The sequence below is a fragment of the Oenanthe melanoleuca genome, chromosome 14 (genome assembly GCF_029582105.1).
Source record: "Oenanthe melanoleuca isolate GR-GAL-2019-014 chromosome 14, OMel1.0, whole genome shotgun sequence".
NCBI lineage: Eukaryota > Metazoa > Chordata > Aves > Passeriformes > Muscicapidae > Oenanthe > Oenanthe melanoleuca.
In genome coordinates, this window is record NC_079348.1 from 2,450,766 (window position 1) to 2,475,678 (window position 24,913).

The 24,913-nt window shown below is 38.3% G+C and overlaps 2 protein-coding genes across 6 annotated transcripts; both read right to left on the reverse strand.

The window, feature by feature from the left end:
• Positions 1-192: 192 nt before the first annotated feature.
• On the reverse strand, positions 193-13,388 carry RSPH10B (radial spoke head 10 homolog B). Of its 5 annotated transcripts, none has more exons than XM_056503771.1 (20): positions 13,301-13,388; positions 12,044-12,333; positions 11,222-11,297; positions 10,946-11,014; positions 10,568-10,741; positions 9,948-10,033; positions 9,209-9,329; positions 8,919-9,095; positions 8,099-8,246; positions 7,533-7,654; positions 6,886-7,072; positions 6,065-6,173; positions 5,900-5,979; positions 5,652-5,800; positions 4,733-4,840; positions 4,053-4,223; positions 2,800-2,851; positions 2,151-2,285; positions 902-1,091; positions 193-480 (listed from the first exon to the last, which is right to left on the reverse strand). In XM_056503771.1, exons 2-20 carry the CDS (start codon positions 12,298-12,300, stop codon positions 402-404), a joined length of 2,490 nt encoding a protein of 829 aa, XP_056359746.1. In that variant the 5' UTR covers positions 12,301-12,333; positions 13,301-13,388; the 3' UTR covers positions 193-401. The 5 variants fall into 5 exon arrangements, with proteins under 5 accessions (XP_056359746.1, XP_056359745.1, XP_056359749.1 ...); XM_056503770.1 differs by having other exon boundaries at positions 13,213-13,381; XM_056503774.1 differs by having other exon boundaries at positions 13,257-13,373.
• Positions 13,389-14,245: 857 nt separating this feature from the next.
• Positions 14,246-24,801, reverse strand: PMS2 (PMS1 homolog 2, mismatch repair system component). Its single transcript, XM_056503776.1, has 15 exons — positions 24,662-24,801; positions 24,347-24,486; positions 23,711-23,797; positions 23,074-23,176; positions 22,212-22,395; positions 21,573-21,740; positions 20,766-20,863; positions 20,371-20,470; positions 20,045-20,129; positions 19,504-19,656; positions 17,588-18,482; positions 16,659-16,826; positions 16,078-16,178; positions 15,063-15,232; positions 14,246-14,677 (listed from the first exon to the last, which is right to left on the reverse strand). The coding sequence occupies exons 1-15, from the start codon at positions 24,679-24,681 to the stop codon at positions 14,534-14,536; spliced, it is 2,616 nt and encodes an 871-aa protein (XP_056359751.1). The 5' UTR covers positions 24,682-24,801; the 3' UTR covers positions 14,246-14,533.
• Between the last annotated feature and the right edge of the window lie 112 nt (positions 24,802-24,913).

Sequence of the window (24,913 nt, forward strand, 5' to 3'; positions counted from 1 at the left end):
TCCTGCTAGTTTACCCAAAACCCAGTGAAAGAGTGCTCCCTCTGAAACCAGCAATTCATGTGCGTGCAGTTGAACCATTTTTACAGCTTACTACAAGTGTGGGTTTTCTGGGGTTGTTCTGGTTTGGTTTTGGTTTTTTTTCCCTTCTTTGAAGAGTACTTGCTTGAAGCTTCAGCAGTTGCCAGCAGAGGATTTTTTTTTTCTTTTTTTTGTCAGCAGGTGCCTTGCTACCTTGCTGCCTTCTCTGTCTCTTCCTTCTCAGGCTCTGTGCTGACTTCTGGGCCTCTTTTCTTTGGTGAGGGTTCTCTCTGGGGGCCTCTTTCTTCAGCTAGAGACTTCTCCAAGAGAGGACTCTCCCCCAAGATGCATCTTTCTTTGACAAGGCTCCTCTCCTGGGCACTCTATGAGGCAAGTGCCTCTTCTGCTTCAGCTTCTTCTTGCCTTTTTGCCTCCTCTTCTATTTCTTTTTCAGCAATAAGTCTGTATGAACAAAATTTGAATTTAAGGTACTGTAAGAGGAGGGAGGCAGATTTCTACTGGGTAAGCAACTCCTAACATATTAGTCATAGTATGAGCAGTATAAACTGCCACAGCATAGAGAAGCAGAAAGTCTCTAATTACCCCCTCAAGTCAAAATATGTCTTAACTGCCTTTACACAGAGCAGGACCCAAGTGCCAGGAAATACCAGAGCTAAGAGTTTGTAACCTGAAAGTAGCCTGTATTTGTTATTCCAGCCAGTAACAGAAAGCACATGAGTTACATTCTGTATGTTACTAATGAAATCTGTGAGTTTGTTTTCCAGGTACAGTATGCTATACTACTTTCTTAAGCACACTTCTCATTTTCAATGATTTTGTTAGTAGAAAATAACAGTACTGCCAGACAAGATTCAACACTCACCTTTTCAGCTCCTCAGCCTGGATCTTTCTCAGCTCAGCTAATTCAGCATCCTGCTTTTTAACTTCTTTTCTTTTATCCCTTAGCACTATTTCATGCTCAAAAGCAGGGAAGAACTTAGTTGTGAAAAAGATTTCCACTTGACGTATCCAGAGACTAAATACCTCCTTTTGTTCATATTCTTTTGCTTCATCTGCAACATGTACATTAAACATTTATTTAGCAGGGCACTTCTATTTCAAATGTGTTTTGGACTACAATATTTCAGCTCTGATACTCTGCAAAAGGGGAAAGTTTGTCTTCTGCATGGTACAGAAGAAGAAAAGTGTGAGACACTTCAAACTGAAAGGGGGTGGCCCTTTTGTGAGGCTTCAGTGACTTGGCCCTGGGAATAGTACAAAAAAACAATTAACTCCTCCCTTTAATCCTGTGATAAGTTTTCTGCAGTAACCTGATGACAGTTCAGTATCTGTGACTCCTGTGCACAGGGGAAGGGAGGAACAAACATTTCCACCTGAAAGGAACAGGTGTGTGCCAGTGTCCCTTGCCATGTCAGGAAACAGGCCAGGCCCTGGTGATGGAACAAACAGTTTTTCAGACATGTAACTTTTCAGCCATGAAATTTCAGCAAAAGAGCTGATGACTGCACAAAGATCCTTATCAACCTCTCTCCTTGGATTTAAGTTCTGTAGTAGCAGAAAACATCTAACAAACACAAAAACCAGATGAGACCTGCTGATCAGCTGGAAGGAAGATGGTACAAAAAACTATTATCCTCAATGTACCAAAGTGCTCTTACTGACATCTCTTTTACCTGAATGTTGGCCTGTCCTAACAAAGCATCTTATCCCAGCCAGTCGTGGCACACCACTAATAATAATTCTTATTTTAAGTAGAAGAAGCAGGATATGGCAGTGACACATTTTGTTTGTCCAAGACACTCCATGGACAGGCTTGCAGCTTGAGTTTCTCATGGTAAATACAAATTACAGCTTATAGAAGTCCTACAAATAAAATGTAGCATTTTAAAACTGGAGAAACTATGTAAGTCGGTACTTAAATGTCTCATTTAATCACAAAGTTTTATTTTCTTTTAAAGAATATGTCTTTAAAAATATCTTCCTCCAGAATTAATGCTTATTTACTGCCCTCTTGTGACAAGATTTAATTTGCCTATACAATTAAAACTTCAAAATTCAAGAGCTACAAGAGATTTGTGTGTGTAAGTCCTAAAACAGTGAGATTGTTTTACCTGTCAATTCCTTTTCTTGTTCTTCTTGTCCTTCTTTTACATTCAATGAATCTTGTTCTTCTTTTACGTCCTCACTGGGCAATGACACATCATCTTTGCTTCCTCCAGGAGTTATGGAAAATGAGAGAAGAGTTTCTGATATTGCAAAGAAAGAAAATTAAAATTACTCAGTCTTTAATCCTTTGCATGAAATTCCAAGTTTGATCTTCAGCACAAACAAATATAGATTGTCATCTTACCTGAAAGCCAGACTGATGGTTATAATACTTCTGAAATGATGAAAAGTTTGTTTATAATGAAGGCACAATGCAGAGTTCAAGCTCCTGTCTGCATGCCCACATGAGTGAGACAGAACAGGAAGAATTAAGGTTTAAAAAGCCTTTAAAGTTATTTTTAAGGAAAAAGTGATGGCTTATAATTAAAAAGCACAGAAAATTCAGAGATTCCAACTTGCCCAGCTATCTGTGTACAGCAGGTATGGAAAGCTAAACTTTGTCATAATTGCCAAACTGAATGGAGCTGCCCTCTGTAACTGTACTACATCACCTGTTTCTATATTTGGCTTCTGTTTGATTGTTTTGAAACATGCAAAAAAGTGACTGTCCTATAGCCACTTTATAGTCTCACAGCCACTTTTTACAGTACTCACCCAGTAGAGAAGGTTGATGAGCAGGCTCTGTGTCTTCATGAGGTCTTGGTGGCTGGCAAGAAGTTTTAAATTCAGTTACTAAAAGTCTGGGCTTGTGTTCAAATCACAAAGTGAAATCCCAAGTCTCTTTGAGTCATGCCAACTCCCTTTTCTAAAGCACTCTGCCAGCCAAATGCATCCTGCAATCATGCCTATCTCAAAATATTTAAGTTGCAGGAGTGTTTCACCTTTTCAAATATTACCAGGTAACTCTTTACCTTCAATACCAGCCAGCCAAGTAGGATTATCAGAGCTACAGCATTACAGAAAATGAAAGCTCCTGTTCTTTGACATTTTTCTCTGTTCTAACATGTTGCTCTACATATTGTGCATCTATTGTTCATCTGCTCCTGAGTATACAGCTCAGCTGCCTTGGAAATGTCATTATTTATGTCTGCACCAATTATACTTATGCTGTAGGTGCACTAATGAAATATAACACAAGAAAGCTTTTACCCTCAGGACATTTAAATTAAGATTTTCTTTTTCTTTTCTTTTTTTTTACTATTTTAACTGGACCACTTCACTGTGCAACTGTGTCACTGTCTGCAGTGATGCAAGGGAATGGGTGCCTAGGGTAGGAACAACTGGCCAAAGAATGGGAAGTGGTGGTGTACAGTGGCATTATTGGCTCACAGAGGCTGTGAAATTACATTTGTGAATACTTTTTGTATTAATAAAAATACTTTCATCTTGTGCATAATTCCAAATAATAACAATTCTATTCATGTCTTCAACTATTCTGTATACACAAATTGCACCAGTGTCACAGGTAGCATCTCACAGCTTACAAAATCCTTATTCAGAAATTTAGGAAAAAGAAAAAGACGACAGCTCAACTGCTGGCAAACAGCAAGGCTTTCTACATGCAACAGCTGCAATGCCATTTTTACAGGACAATTTTAGACATTCAGCTTAATGCAGAAGAGACATATCTTTCATCAGCCAACCAATCTGTCAGCTCCCCTTCAGAAGTATTCTATGTGTTTTTTTCAGTTATCCAGGAAAATGTGCAAATATGCTAAAACTGTCTACGCTGATATTACAATTTAAAGTACCAACAAACAGAAAAAGCAGGAGGACCCAATCAAATATTTGTTTATGCAAAAAGAGGAAACTGATTTCCATGGTAAGGAAAAAGAACATTTTCAGGGCCTGACTTTGCTTTCTAAGTGGACACATAATAACATTGAACAGGTTTGCATTGTCTTTACCTGGGATGGAGAATGTTCTGTGAAAGACACAGCTGAGGTTTCCTCAGAGAACTTCATTTCAAAGCTACTTCTTTTCTGATTATCTTGAGCTTCCTTCTTCAGGATCATATCCTCGGTAACATACACCAATGCACACTCAAGAAGAGCTTCAAAAAATTCCAGAAAAACCATCTAGGGTAAAACAAATGCAGTGGTAAATTAGTGCATTTTTACAAAATCTCTTCATTAACAGGCCTATGTACCTCAGCAAGCAAAGAACTCAGAAGTGGTAGTGAAGTTCCCCTGGCCTCATTTGTCTAGTCAAACATCCTTTCTTCTGAAGAAAAACTGAAAACAGCCGAAGCTCAAAAAATTCAGGAGAGGATACTTTATGGAAGTCATATTGAGCTAAAAAACTGCATTGATTTTTGTTGTATCTGGAGCTATGAGAAATTTCTCTAACAAGTAACACAACTACAGCTATTACCTCAAATATCATATTTTAATTGCATAGGATGTGGCTAGAAACCCCAACACTAGGTTTATAATGGATTCCTTAGACCTGTTTAAAACAGATTCAGTCATGTCATTTACAAGAGACTGTTGCTAAGTACGAGTTAATTCTTTAATTTGCAGCAGTTTTTAAAAGCAATTTTAACTGTTCCTGTAGCAATGGACTATGTTTTTTTTTCCATACACACCTCCAGCTCCAGGTTGACACCACGGATGCTAGGTAGAGAGGCACCAACTTTGACAAATATTCCCAGAACTCTTGGAGCAGTTAATTGTTCACTGAGAAGTTTAAAATCCTGGGTAAGAATAAATGTTACATGTTAACTGCACTTAAGGCATTCCCCACATGGACGTAATCTACCTCCCTTTCAAGCCTTTGCCAAAATTTCTAGTGGTTTCAAATGATACTTCCACATATGTAATTGACAGCAGAGTGAAATTCTAGTCCTATTGAAGCCAGTGGGAATTTTCCCTAGATTGCAAAAGCAGTGCTACAAAAGAACTTGTGAAAGCTCACAAACAAAATATAAAAAATTACAATTTTGCCATCTGATTCTTTCTTCGTGAAAAAATTCCTGATTTATAAAGTGAAGCACCCAAACCCCAGGCATATCAGTGAGAATTGTCCTCTACTTTCATAGTAATCTTGATCTGTCCCTGAATTACTGAATTTTAGTAAAGACTCTCATGCTTTTCTTGTAGTAAATACGTTATTTAAATGGTTTACAGTGTTATTTCAATACCTGTCAGTCTTTAAGTTCTAACAATAGGACATGTTCATATATACACTTTATAGACAGGGCAGAGGGAGACACAGTGGGGACCAACTATATTAAAAATATTTATATTCCCTTAAACACGTTTGTCTAGGATTTGATAAAAGTAAAAAATTAGAATTCAAATCCTGAAAAAGTGCACAAATAACAGTAGTTAACAATAGAACAACTGTTCCTTTACTGTTCCTTGGACAGTTTGCACAAATAACCTCACTCTCACCTTTTCAGCTGTGCCGAAGCCACAGCGACTATTTAAAAAGGTTCATATAAACTGAACAAAGAAAGCACATCTAATCACACAAAATAAAAGTTAGCAAAATTAGATTATTACATCCAACATCCAGAGGAATTGCCTCAGCTTCATTGTGGGTTCAAATGGAGATCTGGGACATGGTCTACAAAAATCTCTGTATATTTCCCAGCATTTTTCAATGTAGCTCCTGGCAAAACATGTGAATTCTTCACCAGAATATAAGACACCTTTCAAAATGAATTGGGAAAAAATAACAGTTACAATAAAACTGCAATGTGTGTACTGCTAATTGATGAATTCTGCACAGAAGAAATAGCATTGCTTACCTTGGACACAACAGGCAGAGGGCAGAACATTCCTGTACATCATTTTTAAGAAACACTTCTCCAGATGAGGAACTTCGTCTCTATAGTTGAAACGAAAATACTCTTTGTCTGGGAAGATTCAAACTGATTACACTGAAATAGATTTTACTAGAAGATGAAACTTACTTGAGCTCTTCATGATAGATATGAAATGCCAGGTGAACAAGGTCAGATACAAATGTTCTGAACAGTAATATCTCCAGTGGACGATGTATATCCTTAAGTGGTTTATCACCTAAAAGATTTTTAAAAACTCAAATTTCTACTGTTCTCATATCCATTAAAATGCTTATAGGCATATTGATTTGTCAGCCTTTCTTATCCTCTGCACCTATCACAGTGTAACAACACTCCTGGAAGACTCAGACCAGACAATGCAGCACTTCCAAACAAAGGTCAAGGGAGAACTGTCCACCTATAACAGGATCTTGAAAAATTCTCTTTCTAAAAATGCATCCACTCAGCATATACAGAAATAAAAAGGGATTCAAAGTAGGAGTTAAGCCCTTCACATACTAAAGACACTGCAGGTCTAAAGGGAATTGATTGATTAACTGACTCCATGGAAGAAAAAAAACCACTACATGCAAACCAAAGTTAAGAACACTGAAAAAAAAAAAAAAAACAACTTGTTTCTCCTACTTCTCTATCAAAACTCTCTCTCTTAAATAGTAATGACAAGATCAGGAGTGAATACATATTTTGAAAAGATGGCTCTTCAGTGCAATTTTTTACGCTGTATTTTAATTTCATATTTTTTCACCTAAGGACCAAAAGTGCCCAGAGAAATGTAAATTGATCCACTGAGAACTCACAGGCACAGAGGTAGTGACTCAGGACCACTTAACTCCCAGAGCTGAGCTGCCAGGAGAACTTGCTATTACAACTCTCCACAGCTTATTATTAAAATTCCTCCATTCTAGACCCTGCTCACCAGGAATACAAACCTCTCAACAGCCGATCTATCTCAGCGAGAGTTTTGGAGAGATGAAAATCACAGTCCTTCAGAAACCTCCAAAACTGCAGCTTAGTCAGGATGAAAGTGCCATCAGGAGAAGGACTGCAGCCTAAGCTACTGTAGAAGTAGTAGGCTTCTCTCAATTTTGAAATATGCTTCAGCACAGCCAATTGTACCTAAATAAACCAGGATATGTTTTCAGCATCATCTCAAAGCAAGAGAAGATCAGTTTATATTGATCCTGTAACTGGGCATTATTTGACCTTGCAACTTAGAATAGCAAATCCCTGGCTAAGTGTTCACAAAAGCATTACTCAAAAGTAGTTTTGATACATACATTTTGGTGAGTGATAGAAATAAATCACCCTCTGTCAGCAGACAAACCTCAGAGCAGCTACACCTGATTGCTCAATGCCCTTCCAGATATGTTAACCTATTTTTAATTGGCATTTTTTAGTGGAAGTTCAGAAGAGCTTCCACTGCCTATTCATCCTTTCTGCTTTTCTGTTTTCATGGCCTTCAGAATTTTGAATAATTGTTTAATGGAAAGAGTTACTTTAACACAAATAAATCAGAAATAAAATAGTGTGAAACACAATACAGGAGAAAACTGAAAGTATCAAACAGTAGACTTACATGTTTCAGTTCTTCCTCTCTGTCTTCCCTTGGCAACAAGTCAAGTAGTAAGGATAAATCAAAAGCAATATCTGATCCCAGAAGAGAAATCTCTCCCAAGTCATTAATGGTTGTGTTCTTTTCTACCAAGCAAATAAAATAAGTTAGAACAAACTAAAATAGTTTAATATATATGCACACAGGAAAACAAAACATGTATTATTCCTTCGTATATTACTGACTTGGATCAATAGATTCCTTCACAATAAGAAGTAGAGATTTCACAACCAACAGCAGAACAACTAAAGAGAAATTTTTTCAAATCAACTCCTAACCAAAAGGAAAGGCATACATTTTAAAAAAGATGTGAAACTTTCAGATAACAGTTCCATCCATTACAAAATGTGGTGTAGATGTGTCACTCACAGAAAACACAGTATGGAAGCAAAAGCCATGACTCCCATTTTTATCTAAGTTCTTTGAAGAAATATGTTTGGTCCTTGAGTATGTACAAACAGTTTCATATCATAGTAAAATGGAATAACAAAACGTGAACTGAGTAAAATTTGTTTTGTTGAGCTGCTCACTTGATTTTGTGCCAGAATGCTTTCTTGTGCCAGTGGCTCTCAGCTTTTTGTCTTCCACAGGAGACCCTTGACGAGCAGGATGTTTCACGGGAAGATCATTTACAAACTCTCCTTGAAAAGCATGACCATTCTTGAAGACAAAGATGCCCTACAGACAGATAAATTATAATATAAATACAAAACAAAAAAAAAAACCCAAAACCACTAATTCTGTCAGTTAAATTTCCTTTTCAGAATATTGGCTAAAATGCAATATATTAAATAAAATATAGCAAAACAAATTTTTCCTACCCTTTTTTATAATGCATTTTGTCACCTATTAAACAGATAGATTGTTGGAATAAAGGACTGACCATGTATGTGCTTGATTTCGAAAAGTATTTTCCCCTCATACAGAGCTCCTTATAGAACTCCCCCATATGCACTCCTTAGGTTGTATATGTGGTACTCCACTCAGAGTTTTTCCAAAAGTCTTATTAGAGGTTTTAAGAACCTCTCTGTGCAAGGACAGCTTGAAATCTATTAGTGCACAGTGAAAGTGTGAAATTCTGACCAACCACTGCAGAACTCGATGCAACTACTGCACTGAAAATCTCCGCAGTGAAATGTGGAGTGTTTTGTATACCCAAAACATATCTAACCACAGAATCAGCCTGTGTCCTTGGAAGGACTCCTACTGCTTTCAGTGGACTTCTCTGCCCTTTGTGTGGAGATTCCACACTGCAAACTGAATGTAGTTTGCTGTACAGAAATCTAGAGATCCACTATCCAGAGCAGAATAGCTTGCTCTGCTGTTGTCTGTAGCTCTGACAATACTCACCTTGCCATGCCTCTTATTATGCACCCATTCTCCACTGTACATTGATCCATCAGCATAAATGAACATCCCATGTCCATGGCGCTCCCCTTTCACAAAATCACCCACATATTCATTCCACAGAGAATACTGAGACCCTTCCATTCTCTTCAAAAACCATCTGTGGGTGCCAGAGCCATGCTGAAAAAAAAAGTGTGCTTAAAAAATATATATATTATATAATATATTTAGCTTTCCTAGAGTACTGGACAGATGCTGAACTAAAGAAGGGTTTCTAAGGAAGAAATTAATACCTGTATGCCACACTCCCACTGTCCTGCATATTCTTGATTATCTGTCAGCCATTTCATTTTTCCATATCCATGTCGTAGATTTTTCTTCCACTGACCTTCATAGGTATTTCCAGATCTGTAGCTGTAAAAAAACAATAGAAATTAATTAACACTAAATTCTATGCTGATCTTATGAAAGGTTTATGTAAAACCTCATTGCTAATAAATTTATAATTTATTAAGGTTAAATGTAAGCATTAATTTGAAAATTGACTCACTATGACATGGACACAGAGGCTTTATTATAGAAACCATTTACGTCCTATTTTTTATTTAGAAATCATTAAAAATATTACCCAGCTCTTTCTCCCAAATAGTCTTTGCCATAGCTATTAACAGTATTTGTTTATATGTAATTCTATAGATAAATTATTTATTCATAAGGCAGCTTCATCTGCTCAAATCAATTGAGTGTGTTGTTTTTCAATACTGAATTGTGGTTTACCAAAACTGATTTGGGATTTTGTCTTTAGCTATTCTTTTGTATGAACGGTCAGTAGAAATACTACACATAAAAATAAACTTCTGAAGGTCTGTTTTTTTATCATAAAGCGCTTTGTACATTTTTATTCCACTGCAGAAGATACACACTACTATGAAATGACAGCATTTGTACCCACTTTAAACAATACGAGAAACTGCAACATAATATACAAAAATAAAAAATGTTGAGGGTAAGAAGAAGTGTTATCACATTTACCGTCTGGATCCCCATCCTTCTCTGACATTATTCACCCAATCACCAGAATACCAGGAGGTCTGTCCCTGATCATAATAAATCAAACCCTGAAACAAAGAGCACAGTCAGTTTAAATACCTAAATATTCATCTACATGAATAAAACACCACATACAAATGATATGACACTTGTAATCACATTCTAATACTTGGGTCACTTTGATTCATTGTACTGAAAGCAATGGAAGGGATACAATTAAATAAGCAACCTCTTTTGATTAATATTAGGTAAGACCTTAGAAAACACCAAGTGTTCAAAAGAAAAATCCTATCACATTATATCAAAGTCTACCATGTCTTTCAAAACCCTTGGAATTACTTTAAGAGGGCTAACCTTGGCATCTTAATTACAGTACTCAGTCTGAGGTAGATCAGTTTTCTGACCCATTCAGACTTCCAACAGTAGGTTTACAGTATTCAGCTGTATTCACAAACTCAGAAAAACCCCCTAGGAAAAACAAATCTCTACACAGCATAAGACCATGCAACGGAACAAAACACTTTTGTAAAACCTCTGAACAGTAACACTTGCTGTTCCTGAAGACATCACCAGAGCCCATGCTCTCATTAGGTCTTACTGACCTTTCCATGTCTTTTGCCATTGCACCAATAACCAGTGTAAGAAATTGGATGAGTACCACTCCTGAAAACTCCATATCCATGCCTAAGTCCATCTTGGATTGATCCTTCATAAACACTGCCATCATTCCAGGTATAACGGCCCTTATGCATCAGCACATTCTTAGTAAATGTTCCCTGAAAGATTAAATTACAACATTAAAAACTAAGACTCTGTTTCCCAACTTTCTGGGACAAGTCAGGCTTGTAATTGAAATCACTGCCACAGCTCTACAGCTGCCACCTGTATTGTACCAATTACTACAACTTATCTGCTTTCCTTCAATTTGCACATCTAACTGGGTGCAATGGTGTTCAGTTAAAACTGAAATTGTACTTTACCTCATACTTTACTCCATCAGCCCATGTGTAAGTCCCTTCTCCATTCATACGCCCTTCAGAAAACAGACCCTTCAAAATGAAGAGAATAGCATCATTTGCAGGTTTATTCTTACCCCAGCTAAAGCCTAATTTTAAAAGAATGACAAGTTAATTCCCCTCCAACTACTAGTTTTAAATCAAGAGATTTAATGCCAGAAACTAACAAGCTTTCAACACTTCTCAGTGCTCTTGAGAGAGAACTTAGTCTGCTACTTTTTAAAAAATGTGTACACTCACCTTGTAAGTATTTCCTCCCTTAAAACATATAAATCCTTCACCCTCATAGAAGTCACCGACTTGCTCTCCTTCATAGCTACAAAGAAAGCAAACTAAAGATGAAGATTTCAAGTCACTACCAATATATCTAAATCACATAAATGACCATTTATTCACATAAACAATCACACAACTGATCATAAACGACCTTTGATTCACCATGGTCTACACACAGGTCAGCTGTTGCAACTTGTGTAGAACAACGAACAACAGGAAAATTTCCAATTTTTTGAACCTTCCTTGTAATATTCCACATAATTTTTGAGTTGCCTCAGACCCATTTTGCCTTCAATTAAGAAGAAAAAACACATCAGTAGCACCTTCTACCTTACAGTCAGGCATGCTGGTATATGAAACATTACATATAAACAACACATTGAAATAGAAAAGGACTTTGTTAACATTGCCATTCGCCTGCTTCCTTAGTTTAGGATACTCTGAAGAGATACCAGCAGCCTTAAGCATTAAAAGGCAGCAATAACTAAAGATTACATGATATATTTTCTTCACCAGTTGTCTATAAACTTTAACAAAACTTCACTGAAGGTGAACAAGCTAAAAGAATGAGGCTTTTGCCAGGCAGAGAGCACTAGCAGCACTCTAGGATGTAAGAAGGCAGAATTCCACTTGTACATCTCCTAAGGTGTCACTGCTACTAGGTCTGAATAACCTGATTCTCTGCTTCACATCACAAGTCAAATCCCTGTTGGTATGACACTGACTACAGCAGAGATAGCCCAATGAGAGTTCCTGACTTCACTGCTGTATTTGTAACAAGTGTACCTTTTTATAATCACTTGAGCAAGAAGAGGCTCCTCGTGGATCGGAGGAAGAGGCTGGACTGGTGATTCCTCTTTATCTGGCTCTTTATCTGGTGCCTCTGGAATTGCCTGAGTTTCTTCACTCACTGACTCATTCTGCAAATCTGGCAGTGTTGACAAGCTACTCTCAACTGTAGTAACTACAGAGCCTTCTGACTTCTCACCAGCTGCCTTCTTACCATCTTTCTTCTTGACATCTTTCTTCTTGCCTTTTATCATAGCTGCTGAATTGTCTCAATGTGTACTTTCCTCCTGAAAAATTAAAATTTATTTCTCTCTTATGTACATATTTCTACCCTATAAACTAGTTAAAAAACCCAAAGCACGGGGACAACTACAAAAAAAAAAATAAATAAAACAACAAAAACAAACAAAAACAAACCAATATTTCTGTGATTATTACATATGCATGTATTAAACAATTCCTCAAGCCAGTGGTGTCAGCTTGTGGCAGGCAGGCCACAAGGTTAACAGGGAGAAATGCCTGTGAATTACCTCCAAGTCTTCCATCACAACCACTGTGATGGAAGTGTTGCCATTAGACTTATTTTTGCCACTCAGAGATCTCCACCTGTACCCGATTTTTAGCTGTCTATCAGATTTAATTATGTGGAAAAGTTGAAAGCCATTTCTCAAAGATATGCATTCGGCAAATTCTGGGAAGTAACACCTGCGCTGTTATTGATTTAACTTGCTTTTCAAGTCATGGGTTGCAGATAGAACCACAGCACAGCGCAACCACCAAATCAGGTAGTTGAGAGCTACCTGAAAGTTCCAGGACTGCCTGCACAGATGCAATCCTATTATCACAGCCGGGTTTCCGCTTGCTAGTGCAAGAACCCAAGCCGCGAGTGCCGCAGCGGCGAGGGCTGGCAAGGCCAGCCTCAATCCGCTGTCACCGGCACCCGAGCGGGGATGCCGGGGGAAGGACGGCGCTGAACCCTTCCCGAGGAACGGCGGGCAGGGCCGGTGCCGAGCCCCGGCTGAGGGACAGCGGGCCGGGCCCTTGCTGAGGGGCCGCCGGGCCGGTACCGAGCCCTTACCGAGCCCTTACTGAGGGGCCGCCGGGCCGGAACCGAGCCCTTACCGAGCCCTTGCTGAGAGGCGGCCGGGCCGGTACCGAGCCCTTACCGAGCCCTTGCTGAGGGGCCGCCGGGCCGGTACCGAGCCCTTACCGAGCCCTTACTGAGGGGCCGCCGGGCCGGAACCGAGCCCTTACCGAGCCCTTGCTGAGAGGCGGCCGGGCCGGTACCGAGCCCTTGCTGAGGGGCCGCCGGGCCGGTACCGAGCCCCCGTCCCCGCGCAGGCGCAGTGCGGCGGCGCTGCCGTAGCCATACCAACGCCGCCGCGGTGCTGGGCCCGGCCCCGCTGTCCCTCTGCCGGGGCTCGGAGGGGTCCCGGCCCCGCTGTTCCAAGCCCGCAGAGCCGGGCTGCGAAATCGCGGCTCCACACCAACACGGACAATGTGCTGAAGGTTCTCGGCCACAGCCGGGCCGGGTACGACGGGCACGCTTTGCCACGCCGCTCGGAGAAACGAGCGGGCGGCTTGGAGCGCTGTGAACAGCAGCATCACCGCCATAGCTCCATCAGCGGCAAATGGAGTGTGAACGGAACATAACCCATAAACACAGATTTCTTAGGTAAAATGTTGGTCCTACAGAACCGGAAGTTTGTAGCTACCTGTTTTAATGGTTCCTGATTCAAAAAGATAATTTTCTACCTTTTTGATTGTACTGAGATAGAATTTGGTCTGATCTGACTGGCAGTGCCTGGTAAGACAGCTTTTTTTTCCCCCATTATCAGAAAAAGAATCTCTGTTCTCGAAAAAGAAGTTGGGAATGTGGAAGGGAACAATGTTAATTTAAAGTAATGATGCCAGACTAATTATTCTATTCAAGCCTTCAACACAGATAACAGGAAATTAACCATTAAATAGAATATTAAAGCTCTAAATTATTATATAATGAAACTCAGCTTTGGTATAGGAAAAAAATATTTTAACTTGTGTATAATTTTAATTTTCTTTAAAATTATCATATCCATGATGTATAAACACAGAAAACTAATATTTGTTTTATGTCATTGCTAGTGACTTAAATTCACATTCCATTTAATTTTAAGCAGCAGTGTATTTGCTATAAATGAGGTTCACCCCTACTCCTGATCTTTATATATAAACATATTTATTTTATAAAATTTTTGATTGCTGCTCAGAGAAGTACAACACACAGTAAATTGCAGTAAGAGAGAAGTTATTACATGAATTCCAGGATGTTGGTATGGACTCAACAGGAATAACAAGGAAACCCTGCTGAATGCCTTCAAGTGCTCCTGTTTCCAACTTTGAAGACTGCTTAAAATTTTTTTACTCAAAATAAGAGAGTCACAATAAAAGCTCAAAATATTGCCAAGTATTAAAATTTAAAATGTTAATAAACAAACAGACACTGACTTATTCTGTTGAAATCAGATCTAAACTGACTATGTGTCTCATAGTAGGCCTTCCATGGGGGCAGTTCCAGGGATGCTCAATCTCACCCATATGGGTGATCAGTTTTCTCATTTCTTGCACATTCAATGCAGTTCCAATCATCACCTGCAAGCAAAGGAAAAAAAATTAATTATTTCCTTTTTCCATTTGCCAGCTAACACAGACCAGAGCAATACTTCAGCTACTATAGTAAATAAATTCTGTGCAAGGCATTAAAATTAAAAAACACCTCCCAGACAATCAGAAGACAAAACCCAGCTAACAGGGTGTTCATGAGCACATTAGTTTGGAACAAAATTAAAAACTAGCAGAAATATTTCCCAAGTTACACTAGGTAAAAACAAGATGAACAGAAGGAAGGATATTAGCTGGTGACACTCAGCAGTAAATAAACTTGCCCTGCAATACACATACAGACAGAGCCAGCTGTACTGCATGAGGAAATGTGGTATTTATTCATTTGAACACAAACACCAAGTGCAGTACTTACAGACTTCCTGCAAGCTTGAGAAGCAAACATCTGTCTGACCCTCGAGGGCCTGCACATCACTCCAGGGCAGTCACTCAACATGAAGATCAGCTCATCTATGTCTTGTGGGCCAAAAGTCCAGGTTTTGCTTGTTGGCAATGACACCAATTTAACTCTTTGAGTTACGGGAGCTGAAAGGTTTGCAACGGTAATAAAGAAACAGAGAAATATAGAAAATTACTTGAGAGAAAAACTGAGAAACTACTTTAAAAGGTATTTATGATGTGCTGTGTGTATACTAATGTTTAAATTTAATCTTTTGATGGACGTAATTAACTAACCAAGGTGGTAACTACGGCAGATATCCTTTTAACATCATCCAAAAAGTTGTTTGCAAACTCAAAAGCAGGAAGACCTACTTTCTAACAAACCCTTCAATTCCAAAGAACAAAGGGTTTATTAAACTTTTTTGAGTTTTGTGACTACAAAATCACTCAGGATTAATGATGGCAAGAGATTGGTAATTAATAGCATTTTAGACTAAAGAAACCCTGGGATGTTCTGGAATGAAGACTATGGAAAAAATGTGTAGTGACTTCCCAGATAGCAAAGTGGTACCACACTGCATTTTCATTATCTTCACTGTATAAGGGAAACAGTAAGGAGTTTGCAGGTTACAGAATTTGTTCAAAAGAACAAAGCAAGTCATTACTAAAGCCATAAGGAAAACCAAAGAAAATTATTACTAATAAAATGCAATACATCCAGAAAATGTACATCCAGTCATGTAGCCAAAGAGTAACTCCAGTCTTCAAGAACTTCTGTAAAAAACTGGTGAGATAAATAATGTACAATGTTCTGTTAAATCATGCAGAGAGACCACAGAACTGTAAGTCTCAAAAAACAAACATCCCATATACAATAATTCCCACACACAATAATCTTACTGCAAAGCTTTTGATAACACCCAAGGGAATTTCTGCATAATAAATAAAATTAGACCTTTGAACTTCCAGCAATTCTGGTCCAAACTCACCATTTTCATTTATGATAAAATCAAAGCCATTTTTTCGGAATATTTCCAGGTTTTCAATCAATACAGTTTCATTTACTGCTGTTAAATTGAGATTTTGAGGCCTGAAAGAGAGAGAAAAAAATGGTATTGCATAGGTACACAGTGCAGAGCACTTAAGACACATTTTAGAAACAACATAGAAATACTTAATATAGAGCTCTGTAGTAAGGCTTTGCACTCTGCTTTGTTAAAAACAAATCTCACTACTGAACAGTTATGTCCAAGTGTTACTCAGCAAAATGAGGTCAGTTGGGCAGCATTCCTTGTTACAGGAACAGTCTCCAATATCCTATCAAACTGTGAGCTGCTGTGAAAGCCCACTGGGAAATCTGTTTGATCAGAGTTGCTGCATAACTGCAACTGCATCCATGGAATTTATGTTTCATATGACTATTGACTCTGAAACACAGAATATAAAATCCATTTCAGTCTCAAGTGTTCTGAATGTGTGAAATGCTAAATAAATATAAATCATAGATATCCTTCTGAAAAGCTGAATTCAGCTTAAAACGTGTTATTGTTAAAACACTGAAAATACTTACACTATCAGCTTCTGAGGCTGGAGAACAGTGTGCTGTTGCAACATCTCAAAGTTGTATTTCTCATCAGTAGCATGTTGGTCAATTATGAAAAGATCAGAATTCAACTTTGCTATTATAAACCCTAAATTGAACTGGCCAATGATTTCCATTTTTGCAAACATTTCTTTACTGTATACAAAAAATATAAAGAGATTATAAATTACACCCTTATCAATTATCATGTAAAACTTAAAAACTTCTGTTTCTCCCCTGCAGAACACACTTTATCTTTAAAGAAAAGATCATTTTAACAGGATATAAATGCTGAGAATCTGCCTGATGAGGCCATTTCTGGCAGAACAAAATCCATCATTAAGACAGGATCCCCCCACTTGTGATAATAAATTAGAAGTAGACAATATGGCAATAGCCCAAATAACACTGAAGATGGCATCGAGGTTTTGAAGGCAACTGACATATTTGCCTTCTTTTCACAATTAGAAGACTTTCCTAACACATTTTTAAATCCAAATATTAACAAATCAGACTTTAGCTGTCCCCTGACGTCCTGAATGCAACTTATTTTTCCAGGTGTCTCACCAAATTTCATTCACACAAGGGAGGAATATGAGCTATGCAGTCTTTTCAGTGTGCTTTCTGTCATGAAATTTGATGTTTCTCTGACTGAACTGCAATTCACAAGCCTGATCTAAGCTAAATCTATGATGTTTGTGGCCTTTTTAGTGTCTTTTTCCACATTCTGTTCACATTTAGTTTTCTGGCAGAGCAGCTACTTGAACTAACTCAAACAGACTTTTTAGTGACATTAAATAAAAAACAGACAGGTACATGTAAGCCTCTTGCCCACCCAAGATAGATCTTATATTTTTGCTTAATTAATTTTATTAATTAATGAACAAAATATATAAAGCAAATGAAAGCAGAAATACCTGATTTCTTTTCTCAATTCATCTTCTGCTACTTTATTCTCCCCAGGACTAATTTTTGCTTTAAATCTTCTGTAATTTTCAGTGTCTGTATTTTTCTGTTGTTGCTGTATTAACTTTTTCACCTTTTCTGCCAAAACCTTCATAGAGAATTCAAGAGGCACAATTTTCTTTTTAACTTCCACCAGTACATCAACACTAGTGTTCTCCACTTCAGGATATTTACCTGCCTTGGAATCATCTGCTTCACTTTTAAAGTTTCTGCTTTTAAAACGTTTTACTCTTGGGGAACAATTATTGGCTTCTTGAGAGAACTTGTTTTGATCAGTCCAGTCGTTCACTTGATCTAGCTTGGGTTCAGTGCCCAAGACCTGAACATCACTGTCCAATGACTTCTTACTACATCCACCAGTTTTAAGACATTCCTTCTCCATCTGTTCTTCTGTGCTACAGAATTCTTCTTCAGAATTAATTGCACTTTCACTATTGATGCAGCTTACAGCTTCTGGTGTACTACATCCAGCATCTGACTCAGAAATGCTACAGGATCCAGAATCTGCAGTAACTTCCAATTTTCTCAAATGTCTCCTTGGAACTGACACTTTTGAGTCAAACTTCTGACAACTCTCAGCCTCCTTAGGCAAGACAGCCTTTTGAATCTTTACAGTACCCCCAGTGGTACCAAGTAACCTTTGTCTAGGGGAATGGTGCTGCTGTTTTACTTTTTTAGAGCTTTTAAAATTACTTTCTGTTGCTTGATGGAGAGAGAATGACTCCCTTAATCTGGCAAGAGTCATTATTCTTTTGCCTTCACCACTTGGATTTTCAGTCTCAGAGTCAGACAGCATTTCTGCCTGAGGCTTTTCTGTCTCTTCAGGAATTGTCTTCTTCAAGTTACCTAATCAAATCAGAATACAGAGTATTTCAAGATTCTAAGTTAGCTGGAAACATGAATTAAATTATGTTCTTTAGGAAAGGGAATGAAAAGACGTAGAAAAATAGCAAACTGCTCAAAGGAGCCCCGAAGCTTCAGACAATGAGTATGGGGCTGAAATGCATTAATATCAAACAAAGAAACAGTTACATCTTGAAGACATTTAATGGCATTATTAAGAATGAATTTGTAGTCTCTTTTTAAACTGGAACAGTAATCAGTCCAATCAGCACATTAATTTATATTACTAAAAGAGTTTAATGACAGAATGACAACGAAAAGTGGATTGCTCTTACACTTTAATGGTCACTATAAAATACCATTGGCAAAGTATTAAAGAGCTGGCACAATAGGTACTTAGAGCATATGGGATTTGCAGGTCATTAGAGGACTTCAGCCTCGTCAACTGCCAGTCCAACAAGGATTTTACTGAAGGTTAATTTAAAATAACAGTGAGAATCAGCTTACAACTGATTCTACATGTCAGCAAAAAGGAAAATTAGAAGGGGCTCTGTTGAATAAAAGGAAGAGCATGAGATGATCTTAACTTAGGAAAGTGATCTTGAAAGACTACACAGTCAAAAGAGAATCATCAATTTCTGTAGATAACATAAAAGAATCCAAATTTAAAATCTAATAAACTCATACGTAATTTTCATATTTTATTTATGATCCCCTAACCATTCTTTCTCAAAGACATTTTCATAAAAAAATCATAGATCACTCCTAGTATCTTGGGAGAAATCTTTTGCAAGCACTGCCCATTAATTCTGTGTTAATTTTTTCTTCACAAAGTTGACTGTAAATCCTGCTGTGTTGGCATGTGTCATTTCCATAACAATCACTTAATAACTTAGAGTTCTTCTTTATTTTTGGTTTTTTGGTTTTTTTTTTCATTTCCCCTTTGGGTTTTTAAAAACACATTTTTCCATCTTTAATTCTCTGCCATACATCATACTCAAAACTTCCACATTTGTTGTCCTACCTGCAATGTCCAGAAGTTTCTGATTGACATTCAGTTTGTTAACATCACTACCAAACATCTCCATCAGAGAAGTCTTCAGAATTGCTAATAAAAACTTTTCCTCCTGAAGTAAAATTTGCCTTTTGTCAGGAGTTACATTGATGTCAACACACTCTGAAAAAAAAAAAAAAAAAATTAAAAAACCCCTGCTTTACAAGTAAAATGCAACATTATTGCACAGAATTAGTTCTGGTTTGTTTGCCATTTTTGTCTGCAAATCAGATTTAACTGTCTCAACATTCCAGCAAACAAAAACATGATACAAGTTTTCTTTTAAGATCGCTTAACATAAGAAGTTATTTTTGAGTACAGAAAAGGTGGAGGGGAAAAATAGGAACCACAGCTAGACTCTATTTCTCCCTCACCAACTGAGCATTAAAAAATCTCCAGAGTGCAGGAAGTCATTCAGATGAAAAAGATAGTATTCTCTCAATACAAATATAATAGAAGAATAAATTGTAACAGCCTCTACTGAAGTTACTAAAAATTATCCAGAACATACCAGAATCTACCCCAATGTTAAGGACAACAAATGGATACTGGTGTTTATTGTGTAAGTGATAAACTTCATTCACAATCTTGACAACCTGAAAAAGGTGAAACAACAAACTTCAAAATTATTATCTTCTACTTTGCAGCAGTATATATTAACTAATGTCCTAAAACATATATTGTATGACTGAAATCTTGTTCACTCAAATAGACACAACTAAGACAGAAACTTAGTTAAAACTACTGAGAAACAAACAAATATATGAGCTACTAATGCTGAAGTTTTCAGAAAATACTGAGTTACTGGGGCTGAAGACAGAAAAACAACCCCCTGACCTTTGCTGGGTCACAGGGACGCTGGTTGATAAAGAAGAACTGTCTGTCTGTCGTGCTCCTTCCAACACCGTGATCACAACGGGAAATGAAGCCAGTAATACTGTTGGACAAATAATGTAAGAGTAAGGGAAAATGAATGAGAAAAGCATGTTCTAGGGGGCTTAAGGAAACACTATTATACAGCATCAGTGAATATGGTTATACACATTTCCCTTCCCAATTCCTTGTCTGACAAAGGCTACGACAAAACTGCATCCCAGTATCTACTGTGCTGTTCTTGGCTCTTTTTCAATACTATAAATCACACCTTTTTATTTCTTTTACTTTTTTTTATTTTGAATTTTGGTTCATGATAAAGTGCTACAGGCAGCAGTGGTTTGTACTTTTCTAATTACCTATAAAGATTTTGTGGCATGTCAGCAGGGTTGAGTCCATATTCTTCACAAACAGCTTCACTAGGAGGAAGCTGAACAAAAGGAATAAGGCTCTGCAACTGAAAAAAAAGAAAAAGGGAAGGACCTTTTATAAAAAAAACCTATATAGATTTTTCTCTCTCATCTTTCAGGCACAGCATGAACAGGTTTTGAGATCTCTGTATGGGCCCTGTGGAAGGAAAAAATGTTTATCAACAGCCAGCAGCTATCAACCACTCAATATTTTTGATGATTGCAATATAGAGTTGTAAGAAGGATGTTTTTGAGCTTTCTTTATCTCTGCTGTCATCTAGAGGATAACAAATATTTTTATGGCTATTCCTTAGAAAAGATCACATTCTACAGCTTTACAGGGGCTGACTGCAATCCCATTCAAAGGTTATCCAGAATAAAACTTACTTTCATAGGAAGAGCTTGCAAAAATGGACACACCTCAGTTTCCTGCTCTCCAGTTAAGACCTTCACATCACACCATTTTAAGGATTTTTAAAAACTGCTTATTCTTGTGACACACAGCCCATTTGCTGGCACAACAGCTCTTAAAACCGGTTTCAGAGAGACAGTAAGCCATAAGCCATCTCCTAAATAATTTCTCTTCCATAAAACATCTCTGAACAAATCCAGAGGAAGCCATGGAGGCTGCAGTGTCTGTCCTCTGTCAGCCTGTAGGGGGTGCTGCAGGTCAACACTCCATCTTACACCTGATCTGATACTAAAAACCACTCTACACAGCTACATTCTCTCTCTTTTCAATAATCAAAACAATACCTGTTTCTGTCCAAACACTGCTCCAATATTCTCCTTTATACTGGGACTTCCAGCAGTGGATATCACACAGCTTTTTTTCCCTTGGCCAACTTGATTAGTGCAGTTAATCCGCACTCCCTTGGAAACAATACAATAGGCCTGTAACAGCTGGACCATTTTTGCATATTCCTGTCAAAGGAAAAAGAAAGTTCATATCTATATGAAATTTATCTTTTAAAAACAAAAATGCATAAACAAAGCTTTCAATATCTGCAGGTAACAAAAGGGGGGAGCTTTATTCTTAAAATCTTTACAAACTAAACTTAAAAAAAATATGAAAATAGGACTTTAAAAATAAACAGGATGTTTACAAGACTGATATTTAGCCACAATGCAGCAATTCCTGGTTTTAAAACACAGATAAGTGATCATGACATGGATTCTTTTCAAAATCTGAAAATCTCAGAATGTACCTTTAAACCCAAATAGTACAAAGCAGAAGAGAAAAGCATACAAGAAGACTTTTGTTATTTGATTAGGATGTAAGACTGGCGTGAAATAGTCTATAATCAATGCATTCTACAGAGAACTGAATTTCATTCAGCAGTAATTAAATTCTGGGAGACAACACTCCTTTGAACTGAGAATTTCTGACCTGACCTTTTTGATGTTCCTTTGGAACTCTTTATGCCTCACTGGTAATGTATAGAACAGCTGCTGGATGCTGACAGTTGTTCCTTGCTGTCGTGGGAAAGGAGTCCTCTGAGTGATTTTGCCATTGTGATCAAACACCAAACGAGTCCCAACCTTTGCTGACTTATGACAGGTGAAAATGGTAACATCACTGATGGGAAGAAATAGGCAACAGAATTATTCACTGAACACCATATTATCTTGTCTATTCCTCATGGCAAGCAGCATAGAAACTACAGCAATACTATTAATTTAATTTAAGCAACTCTTCCCCATAAATAACTGAAGAACCTGCTTTTCAGAGTAGTGTAACACTTTCCTAGCTACACATTCTTATTTGTATCCCTTTCACTCCTCTCTTATAAAACTTAAAGTCTAGTTTTGCTGAACATTACATTCCTCATTCTAATAGATACCAGCAGCACTGTGCACAAAAGCTGATTTAAAATGTATCATTGGTCTGAAAGAAATTTAAGTACAGTTGTAATGAGTTACCACCTAACAACCAGCACTTAAATACTTCTACAATACTACTTTACATCAGAGGATCAAATATTCATATAAATACACAATCCCACCCTGTAGAGATCTGCACACTTAAGTAACACTAAATTTTGTATATAAAATGATCAATTAGGTGCTTAGAATCACAGAAAAATTTTGCTGGGAAACTACTCAGGATGCTATGCAAACTATTGCTCAAAATTTATCTAAGAGTAAGGAACTGGAAGTTTCCAAAGCCTCATTTTATCAGTAATTGTAAACTGAAAGGGTGTAGTGGTTTTGTACATGCAGTAACTTTTTACTATTAAAAAATAACATTAATTACCTTAATGCACATAGTGAACTCAAAGCTTCACCTCGAAACCCAAATGTTTCAACATGAATTAGATCAGAAAAATCTTGTATCTTTGATGTGTAATGTTTCAGAGCTGGAAAAAGATATTTCAAATACATATTTCACTTCAAAGTGACACTGGTCTATGCAAGTAGATTTTGTATGCACGTCAAGAAGCAAAAAGTCTTCTGTATTATTCATTGTATTTTACATAACGATTAAAGACAAAATACTGCTTGTTTTTCCTTTTTCCTATAAACAAGATCTCTTTAAAAATCTTCGGATGCACCTGTTATTCAACACTCACATCAAGCTTATAATTCACTTTCCCAAAGCAGCTCAACTCCTTCAACAACGACCAATGATTAAACATTAATTAATCCACATGAACAATTATAAGATTTTCTCCTCTGGGATTATTTGTATTCCTTGTGTCATTTAAATAAGCAAAGAAACCAAATACTATTTCTGAGTAACAAGAACTATAACCACAAGAGCACTACAGAAAATCAGTCTAGTGTTGCTCAAGGCTTGCAGGTAACACATACATTATGTAAAATCCAAGTGTCCATTAAATATGATTAAACTAAATGCCCACATCTAAATTACGAAAAAAATTTCAACTTACTCAAGCCTTCAAAGTTTTCCTCTTCCACTCCACCTCCATTATCTGAAACTTCTATCAGTTCTGCCCCATGATCTTTAAGTTTTATATCTACAAAATTGATTAATAAAGTATTTTAACTCTTTATGTTCACACTTGGTGTTAGGTATCAATTTTCCATTTGAAGTCAATTTTTCAAATAACAGTTTTGCATGTCAAAATTGAATAGTAAAAGGAAAAAACCCCCTAGTAGCTGTCCAAAGTTAGGTCAATCTAATGCAAACCAGTCTGTAGTTCCAGGTAATTGAGCTTCACTGAACTTCTGACCGAAGAGAAATTTTCCCAATTATCCCAGCACCATCCTGGGAGCTCTGGAAACCAACCCTGTGCTAGCCTAAGGCCACCGGCTGGCACTGCTGCATAGGCCACACACTTTTTTTACTGGCCAAACATGCTAGAAATTAAATAACACAATTTCACAGGCTACTAGGAATGCACTAGAGCCTGGGAATCAGAATGCTTTATTAACCTGAGCTGTAAAATCAATGCAAACATCCTTGGTCCGAAGTATTTGCTCAGATTTGTTAACATGCACTCGGTTTTGAGGAAAAAGACGTGCTTTAGAAGCCTATGAAAGTTATGAAATCGAGGAAGAGTTACCGATGTTGGTAGCTCCGGCATCCAGGCTGTTTTCCACCAGCTCCTTCACGGCAGTGCCGAGGTTCAGCACGACCTGGCCCGAGCAGATGCGATGGACAGAGCGGCGCTCGATGGGCCGGATGGGCCCGGCGGGCTGCGGGCTGCGGAGAGAGGGACAGCGAACCCCACTGAGGCTTCCCCAAGGAGCCGGGAGGGGAGACGGGAACCGAGGGGAAGGCGGAACCGCGCCGGGGCACGGCCCGTGCGAGGAGCGCGGTACCGTGAAGGGCCTGGCAGGGGCGCGGAGGCAGGGCCAGGGCCGGAGCACGCACTCACCAGGGCGCAGCCGCCTCCATCGGGGCTCGGCGGGGCGGGACGCGCCGCGCTCCCCTCAGCTCCCGCCCCGCTCGCTCAGCGCCGGGAGCGGCGGCAGCGCGCCCGCCCCGCACCGACCGCGCACCCGGCCCGGCGCCACAACCCCGCCCACCGCCTGTGGGGCGCACTCGGCGACTCACCGCCGACCAATGGCAGAAGGGCGGCCGGTTAAGCCCGCAGCCCATTGGGTGCCACGCATGTCAGTAACGCGCA

Excerpts from the sequence above, each read along its gene's own strand:
- PMS2 (XM_056503776.1), bottom strand. The coding sequence starts at position 24,681 with ATGGAGGCGGCTGCGCCCTG. Across the intron at positions 23,798-24,346 it reads TGCCGGAGCTACCAACATCG|ATATAAAACTTAAAGATCAT; the intron begins GTAACTCTTCCT and ends TCAATTTTGTAG. Across the intron at positions 19,657-20,044 it reads TAACATTGGGGTAGATTCTG|AGTGTGTTGACATCAATGTA; the intron begins GTATGTTCTGGA and ends TTTTTTTTTCAG.
- RSPH10B (XM_056503771.1), bottom strand. The coding sequence starts at position 12,300 with ATGATAAAAGGCAAGAAGAAAGATGTCAAGAAGAAAGATGGTAAGAAG. Across the intron at positions 5,801-5,899 it reads CTCTGCCTGTTGTGTCCAAG|GTGTCTTATATTCTGGTGAA; the intron begins GTAAGCAATGCT and ends TCATTTTGAAAG. Across the intron at positions 4,224-4,732 it reads GTGTCAACCTGGAGCTGGAG|ATGGTTTTTCTGGAATTTTT; the intron begins GTGTGTATGGAA and ends GTTTTACCCTAG.